The sequence below is a fragment of the Lichenostomus cassidix genome, chromosome 10 (genome assembly GCF_008360975.1).
Source record: "Lichenostomus cassidix isolate B80296 chromosome 10, HeHo_3.0, whole genome shotgun sequence".
Taxonomy (NCBI): domain Eukaryota; kingdom Metazoa; phylum Chordata; class Aves; order Passeriformes; family Meliphagidae; genus Lichenostomus; species Lichenostomus cassidix.
In genome coordinates this window covers 3,672,539-3,692,501 of record NC_139491.1, presented here as the reverse complement: position 1 = coordinate 3,692,501, position 19,963 = coordinate 3,672,539, and the positions used below count along the sequence as shown (strand labels likewise).

At 42.8% G+C, this 19,963-nt stretch overlaps 1 protein-coding gene across 3 annotated transcripts in view; it reads right to left on the bottom strand.

The window, feature by feature from the left end:
• The window catches only part of IGF1R (insulin like growth factor 1 receptor), a 170,874-nt gene that overhangs the window by 12,949 nt on the left and 137,962 nt on the right, over positions 1-19,963 (bottom strand). For 2 of the 3 annotated variants that reach the window (XM_085070373.1, XM_085070375.1), the window contains 13 exons: positions 19,220-19,458; positions 18,573-18,740; positions 18,203-18,407; positions 13,942-14,228; positions 12,400-12,536; positions 11,935-12,094; positions 10,837-10,942; positions 9,415-9,485; positions 7,899-8,128; positions 7,512-7,622; positions 6,720-6,879; positions 4,415-4,544; positions 653-787 (listed from right to left, as the gene is read on the bottom strand). In XM_085070373.1, coding sequence (XP_084926499.1) covers positions 653-787; positions 4,415-4,544; positions 6,720-6,879; positions 7,512-7,622; positions 7,899-8,128; positions 9,415-9,485; positions 10,837-10,942; positions 11,935-12,094; positions 12,400-12,536; positions 13,942-14,228; positions 18,203-18,407; positions 18,573-18,740; positions 19,220-19,458 — 2,139 coding nt within the window. The remainder of the gene's footprint in view (positions 1-652; positions 788-4,414; positions 4,545-6,719; positions 6,880-7,511; positions 7,623-7,898; positions 8,129-9,414; positions 9,486-10,836; positions 10,943-11,934; positions 12,095-12,399; positions 12,537-13,941; positions 14,229-18,202; positions 18,408-18,572; positions 18,741-19,219; positions 19,459-19,963) is intronic. The other variant, XM_085070374.1, reaches the window with a different exon arrangement.

Below are 19,963 nucleotides of genomic sequence, written 5' to 3'. Positions count from 1 at the left end.
AAAGGCCAGCAGAAGTATTTCAGCAATGTAAAGCTAAAAACTGAAGCTGCTGCACTGCACACCCTCTGCTGCTGCAAGGCTTTGGGTCGGTCCTGGGGCAGGGAGAGGTTTTTCTGTGGAAAACCTTGAAGGGAAGGAAACTGTTAGCAGGGGGGATTTGTTTCTCTCAATGGGATGAGTGCTGTGACTGAAACAGAAGATCCAACCCAGCTTCAGATACATTGATTAATCTGCATGCTAAACTATAAAGTCAAATTCCAGTGTTTACACACATTACACAGTTCAGGTTGCCCCATGTTTTTTTCTCTTTTTGCTCAACAGAATTACTTTAAGCAGATGATTTAGGCACAGGGCCTCCTGAAGTAGCAAATGTCACTTATTAAGTGACATTTTTATTAAGTCTAATTTTATTCAGGAACACCAAGAGTGGGTGTTGGCTCCTTATTGGAGGAGACAGATAGCCCAAGGTGAGATTGTGGCCACAAGCAAAGTTGTTTTCTGGAATGTCTCACTACCATAAAATACTGGATTTTCAGAGACTGTGTGAGCAGCTCTTCCCACCGTCACCCTCTGACAGCCCCTCCTGTGGGAGCTTTGAAGAGCAGAGCTCAGGAGGACCCAGCTGTGCCCTCAGGGCAGTGGTGGCACTTACAGCATGTCGGGACAATTGTCAGGCTTTTCCAGCAGCCCTCCTTCCATGACGAAGCGCAGCACCTGCTCGTTGGTCATGCCCTGGTAGGGCTGCTCGGCCAGCGTCGCGATCTCCCACAGCACCACGCCGAAGGACCTGCAGCACAGAGCACAGCTTTAGGCCTCACAGACATCTCCACAGCAGTGTGTTTCTTACAGCATGCTGAGTGGTGGTGCCCTGGGGTGTTCTCTAGGTGTCCATGGGTATTTTCTTTTACCAAAGAATTGCAGTTGCTCAAAAACCACGTGCCTGTGGTGACAGTCACAACACCTCCCTCAAGAGACTGCTGACTTCAAACACCTCTACTCCGGTGAGAAAAGTGAGAAAAACCCAGTTACCCCTTGGCAACATGTGTGTAACTATCTTCTTGAAAGAGAGCTTGCAGCTCCTTCCAGATAACTACAAAGGACAGCAGAAGTGAAAAAAGCAGTTTGTCTAATAATAGGAATTGATTACTGGTGAAGGAAGATAAGCATAGTTATGTAATTGGGTAGTTTGGACGCAACTATTGACACTTTCTAAAAATATCTCCATTTAAAATTAGTTTATTGAGCAGACACAGCTCAAATTGTCTGCCCTGCACTGAAGAGTCATCTACTTTTAGAGCTGCTGGGCAAAGAAGGAAAATCTCGATGCTGTCTGACTTGTGTGGTGAAATGCTGAGTCAAGCTGAGTGAAAAACACGCAGTTCCACTGGGAAGGTGTTATGAAAACAGGAGTTCAGTGTCATTAGCCAGTTATGGCCCAGTGGTTTTATCTTTCAGCTATCCCTGGGATCTCAACTGGTTTGCATCTGGAGCCAGAAGCCACAAACTGCCTTGCAATTGTTTTCCTTTCAGGGGAGGGAGGGACAGGGGGTCAGCTCAACATTTGGGTGCCTTTGAAGCTCCTTTGATCACCGCAGGGATAATGAGGACAAGTCTTGCACACCTACTCGTCAGATTATCCTAACAAATCAACTCAGGTTGCTCCTTCCAGACAACTACCAGCCCTGAAAGAATGCAAGTTGTGGAGGACTTATTTATAGAAATCCACCCTCACCCTGAATAGTATTACATTAATTTTAAAATGTCCTCCTTCCCTAACTACAACAAAACCAGCCCTGTCTAATTACCTCATTCTTCAGCCTGAAAAGCAATAAAAGAATGAATTGCTAAAATAAAGCTCCACCCTTCAAACCTCCAGACGCTCTTCCTGCAGTTGCCATTTCACCTTACAGCTTATAAATCCTGGACTCTGACCACTCAACAGGGTTTTGTCTTTTTGACATCTTGGCTTCTAAAACTGATCTCGAAGAATATGGAACTGCATGTCATAATATCTGACCAGAAAGGCAGGAAAAACTATCTCAACCTTTTGTTTACTGTTTGATGCAAATAAATGACCCTCAAAACAGCAAAGCTCCATGGTTTACCCAGAGCAACTTCAAATCTGAACCAATAGAAGGATTCAGGAAAATTTTCATGGCATGGAGAGACATCCAATGTATAGTGCCTGGTGTAAAAGTTACTGAGAAGGAATGATCCTTTTAGCCATAAGCAGATCAAGTAAATAGACAGTATTTCATGACAGTGTTAAGTCAGGCTCCACTACATTTGGAATTTAGATTGAAATTTCTCTGTAGCTGTGGATACATGTCCTAAACAAACAGCAAATTTCTCATGTTGTGTCCATGAAAAGTACACCCCTGTGAACCAAATTTCAGAGTAAATCACTTCTAGCAATTAAGATGCCAAACCATTCCAAGGAGGAACTGTCTGGAATACCCACGAGTGCTGTGGGCCTCCTCTCCATAAAACAATCTTTTCTATCTATGCTTTCAAGTAAAAATCTGTCAAGATTTTACTGTTCCTTCTCTTCAGTTTTCCAACCCTGTGATGAGTAAACTACCTTCCAGGCCAGGATTTTCACTCAGACTGTCCCACTGATTAACTGCAATATTGTTTGCACAATGCTGCTTTGGGCTGATGGACCAACAAATGCCAAATCATGGAATCCCGGGATGACTTGGGCCAGAAAGGACCTTAAAGCTCATCTTGTTCAAGCTCCCTGCCCTGGACAGGGACACCTTCCACTATCCCCAGGTTGCTCCAAGCTCTGTCCAATCTGGCTTTGGACTCTTCCAGGGATGGAGCAGCCACAGCTTCTCTGGGCAACCTGTGCCAGAGCCTCCCCACCCTCCCAGGGAAGAAATTCTTTCCAATATTCAATCTAGACCTCCTCTCTTCCTCGTTAGGGAAGCACTCATGTACTTCCTGCAACAACCACAGCACTAATTTACTTCTGACGCTTGATTTGGCATCCCACGTGAGATTTTTTTGTTTGGAATTTGAGTTATGTTTAAAGAATAACATCATTTAGCAGTCCCAGAATAAAGGAAAGCACATGTGAAACACGCATGGGACATCAACACTGCAGACCCTGAGCCACTGCCAAACCCTTCAGAGGCAACGGCTGGACCTGAAAATTCCTGTTGTGTGGTAAGAACAGGCAGCTCTGCCAGCTCTTCACTCCAGGCTCGGTCAGTTCTGCATCTGGGGATTTTCTAGTGATATAGTCCAAATTTCTGTCTGCTTTGTGAAGCCATTACAAGTCCCAAAATTCTTTTACTGAGGGGATTGCCAAAAGCATGCCTGCACTGCTCCATCAGATAAATGGCTGATGCAGGGCTTCCCTTCAACTCAACGTGGTTGTTTTCATCTGCTTCCAAGTCTGAGGGTTACTGGATTCAAAAGTAAGTCACTAGCCATATGTAAAATAAAATTTAAGCATCATTCTGGTGCTTTGCTTTTTCACTTGAATTCCTCTTAGAAACATTTTGTTCAGAGCTGGTGCTGTGAACTATAGACCACTGACTCCAAACTCCTCAAGCTGCTCAAGGAAAATGCAGTTTACTCCTAAAACACCATTCCTACTGACTTTTAGACATTTGGAGGCAATCAGCTGCCAATTCTGTAACAGATCAGCAATAAAAACATCTTGTTAGGAAGGCAGAGAAACCATAAAAGACAGAGGAGAGGTTTTGCCAGTACACAACCATCTTCTGCCAAGTCCTCCCTACCTATCTCCAAAAGCTGGGGGGTGTGTGGGGAATTGTTCCAGGGGATTACTTCTCCTAAGTACACACCTCTATTAATAACTGCACAGATACAGCAAGCATGCACTGTGCTTTGAAAGAAAACCCTGTTTCTGCATCTTGCAGTATATCAAACAAGCAAACAAAGCTCCAAATGGAGAGGGATATGCACAAGGGAGAAATCCCAAAAAAAGCCTGCAAATGTACACAACCCATCTGGGGGCAAGTGGAGATATTTACACAGAAGGTTTTGATGGAAAAGCAGGTCAGCACTATGAACCTTTCTATATTCTTGGCAACTTTTAATGCTCTTCTTGAAGGAGGGCAATTTAAAAAATGACAACTTGCTCTTCCAGGTGAAGGTAATGTTTTTCACTGCTCAACTGATTTTACAACAGACAGCAGGAAACATGCTGCCACCTCCAGTTTTGGAAATCCATTTAATTCTGCTCTCCCTGTGAGGAAAATTTAACCTCCCGAGTTCTTGCTGAAACATGAGCTAGAAAGCAGAATGTTTCACAGTGGAAAAAGAGAGTTACCTTTGAACGAATAGGAGAAGTAATACACTTAGTTAAGTCTACTAAAACAAGAAGAGAGGCTAGAAAGAAGGGGGTTAAAGCAGTTTTTCAGAGCCCCTTTTTTGTTACCAGACGTCGGAGTGCGTTGTGAAGACTCCATCTTTCAGCGACTCCGGGGACATCCAGCGGACAGGCAGCAAACCCTTCCCTCCTTTCCGGTAATAATCTGTCTCGTAGATATCTCTTGTCATGCCAAAATCTACAAGGTAGAAACACTTTGAGTCTGCATGAGGAAATGATGAGCATTTTCCCCTTCCTACAAGCCAGAGAATCACACTTGGGTGTGAGGAATCTGCAGTGTTCCCACGACACTTGACTTTGCAGACACTTCAGCTGCTGCCTCAGGGCTGGTGACCTTCCCTCCCAACAGCACCAACAGAAGTTTGTGCCACTGACCTCAGGAATGACAAGTCTGAATGGTTTAAATATAGAAATGTGAAAAGTTCCAGCATTTATGCTCAAGCTTTGCAGTGTGATGAGTCTTCTGAAGGTCATATAATACACTAATTGTTCCCCGAATTCAGTGATTTTTGTTTCTTTTTAAGGAGTGTAAGGAGCTCCTTTAGTACTTAAAACTATTCTGTTTAATTGAAGAATCTCCCATGTTGAAGGAACTACTTCTCTTGGTCTTCTTTTTCCTATTTCCAAAGGTAATTCCCAGTTTCTGTACAATATCCCATTTCAAGTGCTGCAGAGGACTATGCTATGCATTTTTGATTAACACACACAAGTATTAAAGACATACTTCCAGTTATATCCATGCTTAGCTGTAAATTCATAAGCATTTGCAAGACTCTCATCTAAAAATATTCATCCCCTTGACTGTACCTCAGATTTATTCCAGTGGCTTTTTCTGTACAATCAGCCTGAGACAGATCTGCTGGGTCTCAGACTTGCCTATTGAAACCACTGACTGCATCCTCACACACCAACCAGAAAGTTAATAAATCAGAGGTCATCAGTCCTCTGACTGATATCAAATGCTGTATGCTCACACAGAGGGCAAAATCCATTTTACCACCACAGACCTGTAACTGCCCCTTCTTTTTCCCCAGGAAAAGTGTAGAGAACTCCTCCAGCTCTCTCAGCTATCACCAGCCTGTGATGAGTGACCAGCCACAGCATTCCCTGCGTTCCAGGGACACCACTACCCTCAGTGATTATGACTAAAAAGCCCATCTGTGCAGCTCCTCCATCACTCCCACACACCAGGGTGACTTTATCCCAGCTGAACGGAAGATTCTTTCAAAATGTAATGCAAATAAGAAACAGACACACAGTGAGCACAGGGTAGTGTGGCATAAAGCTCTTCCTCTGAGATCTGAACAGTCTGAGTTGGCGTGTTCCAGCCAAGATGCTCCTAAACTGTTTCTGCATGAGGGGATTTTCAATGCTGGTACATAAACAAGAGCAATGCAGCACATTTACTAAATGCTTTTGGGGTAACCATGAACATGTTAAAGGGAAGAAGTGCACCATATCTGCATTTTAAAGAATTGTGAAACCAGCTGATGGGGGCAGGAGGAGAAAACTGGAATGGGAAGGATTTAGGCTGACTTCCCACGAACCTGCAGAAAATACACAAAATCCCCAAAAGATCTTATTTCCTAATTAACTGACTCAAAATGAAATCATTTTTTCTTTCTCCCAAATGACAGGATTACTTACACAAATTATCAAAATAGCTGAGTTAAGCTCAGAGAAAAAGAATTAGTTTCCTACAGCAGAAGGCTGTTGCTATACACGTTATTTTAATATGCACAACTCAAAAACAGCCAACAGCTTAAAATCACTCTCTCTGGAGAGAAGACTGAAAAAACTCATCTGACACTATTTTGGAGGGATGGTGAAAGGAAAAAAAAAAACTGGTGATCTAACAGCAGAGCAGAAGAAAAGCCATTCAGCTGTCTGGGAAGCAGAACTCCAGTTTGGACTGGAAAGCACCCAGCTGAAGTCATTCCACTTCCAACTCAGATACAATTTAAAATAATCCTAAAATTCTCATTCTTGAATCAATAAACAGGAGGTGGAATTATTTTTGTGCATTAACACAGAGGTGAATGACACACCAGTGGGAACTACACCATTCACCCAGATGTCTGCAGTACCTGCATCTAAACCACTGCCTCACTAGCTCTTTTTAAACCAACATTGCCTCACTGGAACAACAGCAAGCAGAGGTATTCCAGAGGTTTCAACTCAGTGTTAACTGCTCACAGGTCTTAAATCACAGCAAGTCTTCACAAGGAACATATTGAATTCTGCAAACATTTTAACTAGAGCTCAGTTTAGAAACAGAGAAAATTAAAAGCCTTTTAAGACACTGATTTTCCAGGGTGATTCTATGATCTGTGTAAGAGTCAGGACAGCTCACCTCCAATCTTGACAGTGAAGTCCTCTGCCACCATGCAGTTCCTGGCTGCAAGGTCCCTGTGCACGAACTTGTTGGCATTGAGATAAGCCATGCCGTCAGCGATCTCTCCTGCCATCTGGATCATCTTCTTCAGAGTTGGGGGTGCCTGGCCTGGGTTGTTCTGAACAAGATGGGGAAGATCAAGCAATTAACAGACCCCTTTCATTATCTTGTGCACAAATTGTTCTCGTGTTCTGTTCCTCTAATTTATTCGCATCAGAATTTCTAGATCAAGGGCAAAAGCTGCTGAGCTCATTTTCTACATAGGCTGCTGTACTTTCAGTGGCACATGACCTGTGTATCATCTTTAACCTCAGACCCTGCATCATATGTGACAATTTTAGCTCTAAGACTGATGGCCTATGCATGAGAGTTTGCATAGGAGCTAAGATGGCAGATGTTTCCTTTCCAGCAGGGGCAACAGGCAGCACACACAACATGAAACAACTATCCTAGCTCGTGTTCTTAAAGCAGCCAATTTTTGTAACATCTTGATGAGAAAGTAGATCAGACAAGAGATCTAATGCAAATCTGGAAAAGAGGACTCAGTGGCACAAGAAGGGACTTATTTCATGTGGCACCCTGGGCTGCCTTGTGAAAGAGCTGTTGGACATCACAGAACAGCTCATGTTTTGTCCTTAGACTGAAGGAGAAGGGCAGGAAAGGCTAATTGCCTGCTGATTCCAACGTGAGGCTGTCTTGTCCAAGATGATTCAAACTGAAGAAATAAACATCCAGCAACTCCTGACTCACCTCTGTGTCTGGCCTCAATGATCTCAGATAACTTTTGAGGTCCCCACGTGTCATCAGCTCCATGATAACCAGCGTAGGCTGGCCCTGAGAAACAACACCAAGCAGCCGAACCTGGCAGAGGGAAAACAAATGTTCAGTACAAGTATAGCTAATTATCATTTATTCATGTTGATTTGTAGCCCTGTGGGAACCTGTGGGAAAGGTCTGAATGTAGATTTGGTTCCACTTTCAGACTGGGGTTTCACAACAATATTACAAATCTGCGCAGAGCTGAAGCTAAAATCCCAAATTCCCACTTGAGTCAGGGCAGACGTGCCCAGAACAGCTTTGTGTCAATCAGCACCAGGACTGGATGACTCCCAGCCTCGTCACATCTTCAGGACTCACCACATGGTGACAATTGAACTCCTTCATCACTGAGGCCTCGTTCAGGAACTCGATCCTCTCGCGCATGCTCGCCGACTCATTGACCGTCTTGATGGCCACCCTGGTCTCTGGCTCATCCTTCACCACTCCCTTGGCTATTCCCTCGTACACCATGCCAAAGGAGCCTTGCCCAAGCTCCCTGCACATGGTGATCTTGTCCCGAGGCACCTCCCATTCATCTGGGACATACACTGAGGGGAGAGAGAACACACTGATGTTGCACTGCTGCCCGTGGTGACATCGCTCCCTGCCCCACCACAGCAGCACTTTTGGTCTCCAAACCCCACACAGAATGCTGAGACCTTGCACCAGGTGTGCAAACAGTCCAAGGTCTTTCCCATACAGAGGCAGGGGGATGATGGAATGCAAATAAATGTGAAAGAAAGGTGTAAGATGGACTTGAAGCAGCCTCACTACAGTACTGACATATTGGGATAAAAATAAAGGACTTCAAAGCACGAAACCAGGGTGGGAAGAGGCTCAAATCAATGCTTTGGGTTAAATCTTTTCTTGGAATCCTTGCTCTCCTAATTCTCCCAGACAGCATCAAACATACTTGATCATCTATATCAGTTCGGTGTCTGCAGTATTCCCTATTAACACACTGATTTTATGACTAGAGGGAAGCAGGCTCTGATCCAGCAGCTCTTTGCATGGCACTGTTCTGATCCTCTGCACACACCATTGCACCAGCAAAGGCAGAACTTGCTGCTGCTGCTGCAGGTCTTTGATCTGAGGCAGAAGAGAGCTCTCAGAAGGTGACTGCCAGGAGGCAGGACTGCCTCAGGCAAGATGACATCCAAGCACTCACTGATGCTGCTGCCTATCAGTCACCAAAGGAGGGGACACTTGTGTCACATGCTCTGCATGGGTGAAATGACAGGATGAAAATAGAGGATTATAGCATGAACACTGACAGACCTTTAACCCTAGTGGTGTTGCTATAAAAAATAACAGTAAAATAGTCTGCTGCCACTCTGGATAAAACCATTAGTCTCCTAGGGGCTTTTGGAAACACTGTTCCAGCAAGAATTCTACAACAGCAGCACCAAACTAAGCCATAAACAGAAGAACTGAGGCCGCAAGGAAATTTGTCCCATGTTCTGATTTCTTCAAGCAGTGGGTTTGTTTCAATGGGGCAAAACAGAGCTTAAAAGGGCAAACATGAAAGACCACAAATTCATTCATTCTTGCTTCATTCCAGTGAAAACGTCACTGGAAGAGTAGATGATAATCTGAAAGTGAAACTGGTGGATTCAAAATTGCCTCAGGTGGATAAAACTATGGGAAAACAATTCAAAAACTCCCCAGTTTCAATAGACAAGGGGCATTTACATATTAACAATTGTGGATTGCATGGGTGTGCTAATAAAACAGAGAAAGTGGTTTTGCAACATGTCTTTTAGAGTTCCATACCTTTCAAAGTCACCAACAGAACATACAACAGTAAAGCATCACAAGTTAAGGTCACACTCACCATCTGAGGCACTGAAGTACTCAGGGTTCACAGAAGCATAAAGCACTCCATTGCCCAGTCTGTCACTGTTCCTGTAGAAACATTGGGTTTTAGTTTTTAATCTTTAAATCTGACTATGTTTCAGACCATCTCTTCTGCAGCTTTTCCACTGTTTGCTCAACCACACAATATTATTTACTGCATGTGGAGTTTTTCAGACAAAGGCGGCAAACTGAGATCTTATCTACCTCCCATAATCAATGGGAACACAGTCCAGAACAGCTTCCCAGGAACTCTGGAGTCTTCCCTATACCAAATCAGCACCAGGAAAATGTAAACACAAGGTACTTTTAGCTGCTGGGTAAACTTCCTTAAAGAAGGGCAGCTATATTTTTATACAACCAGGGGAACCATGGCTGAGAATGCACTTTAACATCATCAACTCTGCTGTGGGAGAGAAGTTTTTTAGCAAAAGATTCCTTTTAGTGGGAGATTCCATTCAACTATTTCCTAAGTGTTTCTATGATTTTGTTTTAGAACCACACAATGCCACACCTCCCAATTTTACTGGGGTGATTTTCAGAATAAGACATGTAATAAATGCACTTTGAGAGCTTTTGCAGGAGGCAGGCAGGCTCATAGAGAAAACATTCCTGTGCTAAAACAACACTTTGAAGGAGGAAAAATCATCAGGCATTTCACCTAGGAGGGCCTAAGAAAGGAAAAGTAGGTATTGTAACCACCAGAGACAAAGCTTTTCTGGAGAGCTTGAGCAGAACTGGTACCCCTGTCTGCAGTGCTACCAGTGAATTGGGGCTGGAAATCCTGGGATACTCAGTGAGCATAATTAATGTGAGAGTAATTAAAAAACACCAGAACTAGAAAGTTGCAAGACTGAACATTTATACTGACTTCTGTTAAGTTCCTGTTACGTATTTCAATGAGATTAAAAAAACAAATCACTAGTTACAGAAAACAAAACTAAGGAAAACAAATTAACAGGACAGTCCCTGTGACTGCTCCTGGCCAGGATATAATTTTTAAGTGGATGTAAAGACTGCAAAAAGCCCTCTAGAATTCGAAAAAAAATCAGATTAACTTAAATGGAACTTTCATTCATATGGAACTGACCCATACTTCAGTCAAATCTTCTGATTATACAGGTCCAGTGTGTGCCATCATTGCCCCACTGCTATGTTCCTCACAAGCCTTCCTCTTCCCACTCAGACATGATACTGCAATAAAAAGCCTCTTCATATCTCCAGCAGCAGCAGCCAGATGCTGGTAACTCTAAACCACCTCCTTTTCCAACAAGAGACAATCTACTTCAGCCTCTTAACTCCTCTGAATGCCATTTCTCTTTTTAATTTCTAACTCACTCCATGGGCACAGATTTGAAAATAAACAATTCCCCTCCTGCACGTTTGAGCACATAAAACTCACCTCTTTTTGTTGAAGACGTAGAGCATTATCAGCAATCCCCCAAGGATGAGCAGCAGAGCAATAGGGAGCACAATTACCAAGTGCAGGAAGTTTCCATAGTGTGCTGCTGCAACCAACAAGAAAACAATTGTATCAAGGTTTCTATAAAGCCTCTGTTAACAAAGAAACATTCAAAACCCACTCAGTGTATTTCCATACAGGGAAGAAATCAAAGTTCTCATTTTCTTGTCTGATGTGGAAAAATGTACTCGGAAACCCTCCCTGACTGCAGATGAGTGAAACAAGAAAGCAGACACCAAAAGGCATTAATTTGGTACAGAACAGTGTCTGTCTGGGCTTTGTTTTCACAAGTTATGCTTAAAGGACTTACATTCCTCAGTGAACAATATCCAATTGTTCACTTGTGCATTCACCTTTTTATCCCACCTTTTGTTCACCTTGCAGCTGCTTATATTCAGAATATACATGCACTGCTCTTTACTTCACATTGTTCAAAGTTCAGCAATCAGAAAACCAAAAAGGGATAAAAGATGGAGCTGCAGTTTTCTGGGGATATATTTGCTCTACAACTAAACACAGAAGTTCTTAAAGAGGGTCTCTATGGTGATGTTCTTCCAAAATACAAATGACTCCCATTGTCAGGACCAGCATCACCTTTTCATCAGGACTTTTTTTTTTTTTATCAAATGCCACTCAGAACAGGTCAACCTGCCAGCCAAAAATCTAAACCAATTATTTGTTTCTCCTATTATTTTGCAATTGAAAGCAGGTTTGCCTTGTTGCCACAGGTTTAGTCCATGCCAGCTCCATGCTGTTATGGCTAACATCACATTCCCAGCATAGCCACAGCAGGGTGTTCCCCACACCTCTCACAGACACCAGAGCTGCAAGGAAAGGACCACACCTCAGAAACACCTCCTGCCTGTCAACACCTCCCAAAAAATGGACCAGGGAAGAGTTCCCAAAGAGCCATCAGCAAGCAAGAGGAGTGTCCAGAGCACAGGCAAGAGGCTCAGACACCCAGGCACATGAACATCAGGAAGCATTAAAAAGACAATAATCCCCCAATTCAACACAGACAACAAACATTTGTCTTACATTTGGGCTGCACATAGAAAGAGATGGGCTCAGTCCAGGACCCATTCCCAGCTAAGGAAGTGGCCTGAACTCTAGCAGAATAGTTTCCAGGGTTCAAGTGAGTCAGTTTAGCTCCTCCAAGCTTCTTGTATTCCTGTCTGGAAACACATTCCCGCTTCTCCTAAAAGAAAAAAGCAATTTACACATGTTAATATCTTCACATTCTGGAGAAAGCAATACAGCTGCAGGATGAGCTTATTTTTATAACTAAAAGCCCCACCTGATCAGTTTTAATTCAAACACCATAAGGAGATCCATGGAATTTAAGAACTCAGAATAAAGGAAATAAAGGAATGACCTGCTGGCAAGTGCTGGGGGTCTGAAATCACAAGTTCTGTGTGTGCAGCACTGCACAGAAGCATGTTGAGAAAGATCCTTTTCAGTGTATAAATTAGGGAGTTATGAGCAGTAATGTCAAACCCTCACCTCGCCGTGCTGCCCATATTTGATTTCATACATCAGGATCAGCCCATTTGGATTTGCAGGCTCCAGCCACTTCAGGTAGACAGTATTTTCCTCTTTTGCTTCCCATGATACCGTTCCTGGAATGTTATCTGCTCCCTCTGTAAAATATTTACGGGTGATGTGAGAAGAACACCTGAAACAGACACTTAGGCAAGAGTTGAGGAAAATGGAAGGTTCATGATATTCTTCAGGTGCAGAAGCTCTGCAGCAAGAGCCATTCAAATCCAGGGAGGAAACTCCATTGGCCAAGGGCCTGCTGGAGATTAGCTCAGTCTGAGCTAGTGGTTCCCAGAAAACCAGTGCAGAGTATAAAGCCCCACCAGGTATGGGCTCTGTGTGACAAAAAATGTGTTTATCAGCACCTGCTTCTCCCTTTCCAACTCTCCCCAACACCAAAACAGTGCAGGGAACTATTCCCACCACATGGCTGTAAATAGTTGTAAACACACAACATCTGCCCCACTCACAGCCCTTTCCTAAAAGTCATAGGAAATCTGTCCCCATTTAGAACAGAGTTTCATCAGCAGTTCAGGAACTGCTTTATCCTTATTAGTTCTTAATAATTTTCTGTGGCTTACTCAAAACTTAACAGGAACATAAAGCCCATTTCAGTCTGGGCTCAAAAAAGACCACCTCCTCAAAGATACAGAAGAAAACAGGATTGTTTAGCCTTTAATTTTCAAAGTCATGTGTCAAAAATTTGGGAACATTTCTTTTCCCTGATCTCACATATTTCCTTATTTCCTTGAAATAAGCAATACTTTTTGCTTTTTTTACCGACACAGCTGGATCTGGATTATGATAGCCTTTCCTTGCAGAAACAAAACAAAATTGCTACCATTCTGCATCCAATATCCCCAGACATCTGCTGGAGTCAGAAGCTTGTTGCTGGATGCATATGAGCTTACACTAAAATCATCTCTATTCTTCTCAGAAGTACAATCTGCAAAAGTCCCAAAGACGAGCACAGCATTCAATGCTTCCTATTTGAAGTAGTCTAGAGGCCAGGGATTGGGCACAAAGAAACACAGTATTCCTCCTGTTCCCAGGCTGGACAAATGCATGGTCTTTCTGTGACAGAAGAAACATTTGGCAAACATTCCCACCAGCAAAACTCCAACATCTGCAAACAGTTCGGAGTGAACACAGCAAAACCAAACATTAGCAGAGAAATGTTGCCGTGTCTCTATTCAGCACACAGGGAGCTGAGGAACAAAACCTTTCAGCCCACCATGTCTGGGGATCTCACTTCTATTGCTGGGAGACAGAGTGTCTCCTAATTATCCTGGCAGTCAACTTCTCCCTTTCTCCAGCTCCCAGCACAGACTCAAACACAGCCCTCAATGCACACAACACACCAGTCAAGGACACGAAACAAAAAAAATCTGTGCGGTCCCAATTTATCCCTGTGCACAGAATTTTTTTCCCTACACCCCAATGTATTTCTAGCTGGTTTGGGGAAGCTTGCTGTCTCCCCAGTAAGGCAAGGCTGTGGGAGCATACCTGAAGGCATGGTTCTGGCAAACACGAAGTTGGACGCGCTGCAGCCGAGCGTGTCAGCCTCGTGGTTGCAGCTGTGGATATCGATGCGGTAAAGAGTGAAAGGCTGGAGATGGGAGATGACAGTTCTCTCCTTGCCATCCACCTTGGTCTCGAAGAAGGGATATTCCACCTCGCTCTCCTCAGTGTCAGAGGCGTTGGTGAAGTGGTCAGTCCCGGTGGCGTTCCTGTTCCGAGTGGCCAAGGTGGCGTTGGCGATCCGGAACACATCCCTCCGCTTGCGGTCGGGCCTGAGGAGCAGACACAGCAACAGAAAAGGTCTTTTAGAGAAAATCCTCTTCTTCTCCAGCTTTGGGAAAACTATACAAAACACCCCAGTGAAACAGGCAGCAGCTAATAAAAAAGCTAAATAAAGGAAACTGCAAAACAAGAGGAAAGCGTTCTCTTAATGTGAACCTGCCGTGTGTCAGCACATCTCATTTCTCTCTCTTTTGGTCAGGAACCAACCAAAACTCTGGAGCTCACACTGCGCCCCAAGATGAATGTGCAAACTTCTGACCTCACACAATAAACCAAACAGCAAAAAATGCCTCCACCATTACTCAGTAAGCATCTTGGATTTGTATTTCATGACAGTAATGTTGACGCTGAAAATAAAAATCAGATGCTAAAGGTTGAAAAGGTCAGGGGGGAAAAACTGTTTTGAAGTTTGCTGGATTAGCAAAGGAAGCTGAGCCTACTGAGAGTTAGCTATGCAGTTGTGATGAAATTAGAATGTATTGCACTGAGAGGAGAAAGCTTGGAAGGCAGCTGAAGGCCATGAATGTTCACTCGGGTGGTCATCTGTGTATCTCTACTTCTCTCAGGGATAAAGATACTCTTAGAACCACGTGGATGAGGTAACCAACACCCTGTGGCCACACACTGGGCTGTCCCTTGATCCTGCCCCAGACCTGAGGCTGCTCTGCACAGGAGCACCAACTCCACAGGGCAGTCTGGCCTCACTGCTCCTGCTGCTCTGTCTCCAAGGGCTGCAGGAATGCTCATGCCCAGAAAGCAACACCCCAGGGGAGACAGAGGAGAATGTAAGGAGAGTCACACTACAAACCCACAGTGGGCTTGAATCCTATCCCTGAAGTCACCTCACCAGTGCCCAGGGAGCACCTGGCCAGTGCAACAGGTACCAAGGACATGAGGTCCAATAGCTCTATAAACTCATATATTTTAAACCAGGCAAATGAGGCCTCCCTCAAACACAGAACAGGAGGAAAGATGACTCAACAGGAGAACTTAATTCACTGTCAAATATATCATCTGAGTACATGCAGCCACAGAGCAGCACGCTGCAGAGAGAGCCAAGAACAAGCTCACTCGGTTTTGAAACCTTCTGGCAGAGGTTGGATGAATATTTTTCTTTAGGAGTTCACTACAAAAATTTCCAGAATCCCTTTACTACGTTTTGAGCAGCCGTTTTGACACTCTAACCACCATGTAAACCACGTCACAGAAATAAACACAGACAAGGAAGAATTTCCTAAGTTAGCAACAAATTGTTTTAAGCAACACACAAGTGGGTATCTTGTCAGTTAAGGCAATTTCATAGGAGATACAGACATTTGTGCCTCATCTACACTGGTATCTATGGAACTCACTAAACCTATTCACCCTGCTTAAGGTGAGTATTGATTTACTGCTTTAGTTCAGCAGAAAGGACAAACTTTTCATCAGTAAAAAGTTGGATGTCTACCCCTGAATTGATTCACTTTTGCACAGATTCTGTGGCTAAAGTAGTGAAAAAAAACAAAGTTCATTTTCAATCAACCACAAAAGCATGCACCAATGCAAGTACCCAAAAGGCCTGACTTTATCACTGCTTTTTTGGGATGCTTGGAGTTTCAACTCTTTGGTGGTATCTGGGGGGGTGGAGGGGAGTACAGCCCTACCTTGTCTTTAGGGAAAAAGATAAAGGAACACAAAACTTGTTGGTGAAAACTACAGTTGTGTCAGGAAGAGAAAAGAGCTGCAGAATAACCACAAGGCAAACATAATTAAAACATCATTTGACATCAGTAGTTTTTGGTCAAGCGGCTTCCTGCATTCGTGAAAAGCAGAGATAAAGGCAAAAAATAAGCATCCAAGGAAAAAAGGAATAGTCTAGAGATAAAAACTTGAAAAAGCATCTATTCCATTTAGGAAGAGAAGGGAAGATAAATGCAAGAGAAAAATTTAAAATAACACTACAAAAATTAAGTTAAGAAGATTAAAAAAAAACTTGAGCTATTTAACAGCAAAGCTCACTGTTCTCCTGCTTATGGCAATTTTGATGTTACTGCTCAGACTACACACAGAGCCTGTCCCAATCTGCTCATTAGAGAAACAAAAACCCTGAAGAATAAACTCATTCTCCTCTGGTTGTGAGTGTCTCTTCAAGACTAAGCAGAGTCCTCTTTGAAATCCACCATGGCACTAATACACATGGGGTCATCCAGAAGTTGCACAAGAGATTAGATCAACAGACTTCTTAAACAATCTGAAAACCATCCAGCCAAATACTTTCATGCTGTATTTCATGCTGCAGCTCTTTCATAATAACCTGGAGACAGGTAGAACACTGGAAACAAATACTACTATTGAGGCTTGCATTAACACATTAATTAACTTCTCCCTTGAGAAAGAGAGAAAAAAACCTGACATCAAGTAACAAGCTGCTCAGATTTGTCCCATGGAGATGTCTCACCAGCTCATAAACTTTAATTTCCCTGACATACAGTCTCCTAAAAGTTGCTTGGCTATGCAGCTATTGCTGAGCATTGTCCCTTATCTGCCCCTGCTGTTACAAAACACCCTAATGACAGTAACTTAAGAAAAAAGGACAAGCTTTCAGGAAATTCTCAGTTAATTTGTTACTGAGTTCATGGTTCTATGAGTTTTCTTGTAGGGGGGCAGGAATGCAGGAAAATTTGGGAGAAGACAACACCTTTTAAATTACAACTGTTTGGGGAAGTAGAAAAACCTCCTTTGCAATAGACTTTCAAGTAGTTTAGACTTGACACATGCCTTTCAAAACTCCTTGCTGTGCTATTTCATGAAGTCCAAAATCAGATCTTAAGATTTCCCATGTCTCAGGAGTTACACTGTGGCCAGGCATGGTGGCTGTAACTTCCCTGTACCTGATCCTGGCTGCTGTTCTCACCATCAGTAGATAAACACTGCCCAAGGTCAACCCCAAATGCTCAGTATGACCCAACACAGCTCAGATGAGATACTTCACACTTCCCAAGAGAGGCAACATTTAGTTCCTCATTTTTTGGATAATGTCAAGAAGCATTGTGAATATCAAAGTCCCAACCCCAACCAGTCAATCTAACATGTCCTTGAATAAAGGTCCAAAAAATCACAATGGAGAGTGATATGAACCAGCACCAATGAGCAGCAATGCCACACTTTAGAGTTCTCAAACACAGGATTTGTCCATGGACTTCTCCTGCCAGGAGAGAGAATGAGACAAGGTGCACCACTGAGATCTGACAGAGCCTTAAAGACTGTAACACAACAGCTGTACACTGTGTGCCTTGCCCTAGGATCCAATCACCCAAAGTAACAACAGCTTACCTAAAGGATAAATTGGGAACTCAAGGATCAAAATCACCAATTAATTCAGTAGAATCTACTCTATGTTGCAGCACAGAATCACTACAATTCCACTTAACTCATAAGCAGGTGTTTATCATGGGAGAGAGGAAATATTTAATACTTCTCTACAGCACAGGCCCAGGAAACAAAGAGGCCCTTTGCAATTAGTGCAGTGAGAAAGGAAGACCAGTTTTGATTCTGCGAGGTGACTGTGCCCTTAATTTCAAAGATAAATCGTCAGATTAGGAACACAAGCACTTAAATGGTTATTTAGAGGACAATCACATCTGAAACCCTTTGTCTGCCTCATGTTGCTCATCTCTGAAACCCTTATAGTCCAAGAGCTCCTTAAGTGACTCTTGAGTCTGAAAAGAAACTATCACTGAAATCCTTGATCAATACAGGTAAGAACCCTTACTAGGGGCTAGAATTGAAAGAAATAAATGAAAACTGGGAAATAAGAGAAACCACAAAGTAAGGCTCTGTATTGTCTCACATGAAAGGAAAGGTAATGTTTGGTGTTTCAAGTGTTTCTGTGTGTCCTTTCACATCCAGGAAACCTCAGTTCTAGGAAATGTTAAAAGATGAAATTATCAGCCCAACTTCCAAAGAAGTGTCCAAAATCCATTACCTGGGGACAAAGATGGAGTTGTGAAGGAAGTTTTCAAAGACTTTCCGGTACTCTGCTTCCTCCTTCTCTGCTTGCTTTTCTGCTTCTGTCTTGGGACAAGCACAACAAGGTCCTTTTTCTCCCCCACAGCCCTCTGGCTTGGTGGGTTCAGTGGCTTCTTCTGTATCAATGGTCCCATCAGCATATCTTCGAATTGGGACTTTATCTTTAAAAAAAAAAAAAAAAGAGCAGAGCTGGTTTCTTTTCTCTCCAGATCACAGATCCAGCAGTAATCCATGTTTTCCCATTCCCTCTACTTGCTGCTATTCTTGCAGTGCCCTGGCAGGCAGAGTCCCAAGCATTTCAACACAGCAGTGTTTAGCTCTCCTACCTTTGGAGCAGTAATTGTGTCTGTACAGGTAGCTGTCCTGAGGCTGCTGCTGCCAGCGCACGATGTAGTAGGAGAGGTTCCCGTTGGGAAGAGAGGGAGGATTCCATTTCACAATCAGCTGGGATGAGGAGTTGGATGCTGAAATAACATCCAGGGGAATGGATGGCACTAGAGGAGGAAAAAAAGAAAGAAACAAGAAAGGTATTTAAACCTAGAGCACTCTAGAGTGTATTTCTATGCAAGCTTTTGAGCAAATCCCAATGCATTTCTATACTGCAAGGAAAACACTATCTTATTTCAAAGAAAGGACTTTCTACTTATGCCCCACTAACAACAATTAGAGGTTCAACTGCAGCCATGTACAGTCCTAACCCAAAGCTGTACTTAAATTCATCTTTACAATGGAACAAAGCCTGAAATTCTAACTCCAAGAAACTCCCATAGCTCCTAATGAAAGGAATAATACTGAAAAAACAGAGTTTTAATTCAAATTTTAATGCTACTTTCATAATTACTGAAACTACTAGCATTATGTATATCATCTGCACATAAATTCAATTTCTGTATCAAAAGCAGAACCTGCACAACAACACACTAATCACACCTGAAGCATTATCCACCTCTCACCCCAGAGCCCAGCACCTCACCTGCAGCATTGGTTCGAATATATATAATTTCACTTTTTGCTCCATGGATGTGATGGTTTTCCATCATTGTGAGGGTAACAGCTTTGACATAAATGGCATATTGAGTCCAAGGTTTCAATCCCTGCAGCAGAATTCCAGGATTGTTCTCTTTATTCGGTGGCAGATCAACATCAACCATGTTCCAGCTATTGGAGCCACATGCATCTTGCCCATCATACTCTGTCACATTTTTGAATGGTCTGAAATATTTGAAGAAAAAAAGTATGACAAATATTTATTTTCTCCTAAAAATCATCATATACATATGAGAGTGCCTCATTTCAAATTTGCTTAATAAAACAAATAAGGCTTACTTGTTTTCTATAGCAGAAAAAAACAGAAAAAAAAAAAATCTGTATTTTCAAGCAGTACAAAATTCAGAGTTAAGTCTTAGTCATGAGCAATAAAGCAACATTCTCCAAGAACACACTATATTTATCTATTTTTTTTTACCCAAAACAGGCAGTGAAATGCTTCAGACATTTTTAGATTTTAAATTTAGATTTTAGATAAATATATATCAAACATAAGCAACTCAAAACAGTTATTGATAGTGGCCAAGCTTTTCACCATAAAGAACCCAAATTTCCATGGCTGGCCTTGACCAGTCCAATGAGCTTTTTACCCTTTTATTCCCACAAAATACAAACACACTTACATAGTCAAATAGTTCTGCTTTTCAGAACTTGTAACACTAGTGCAAGA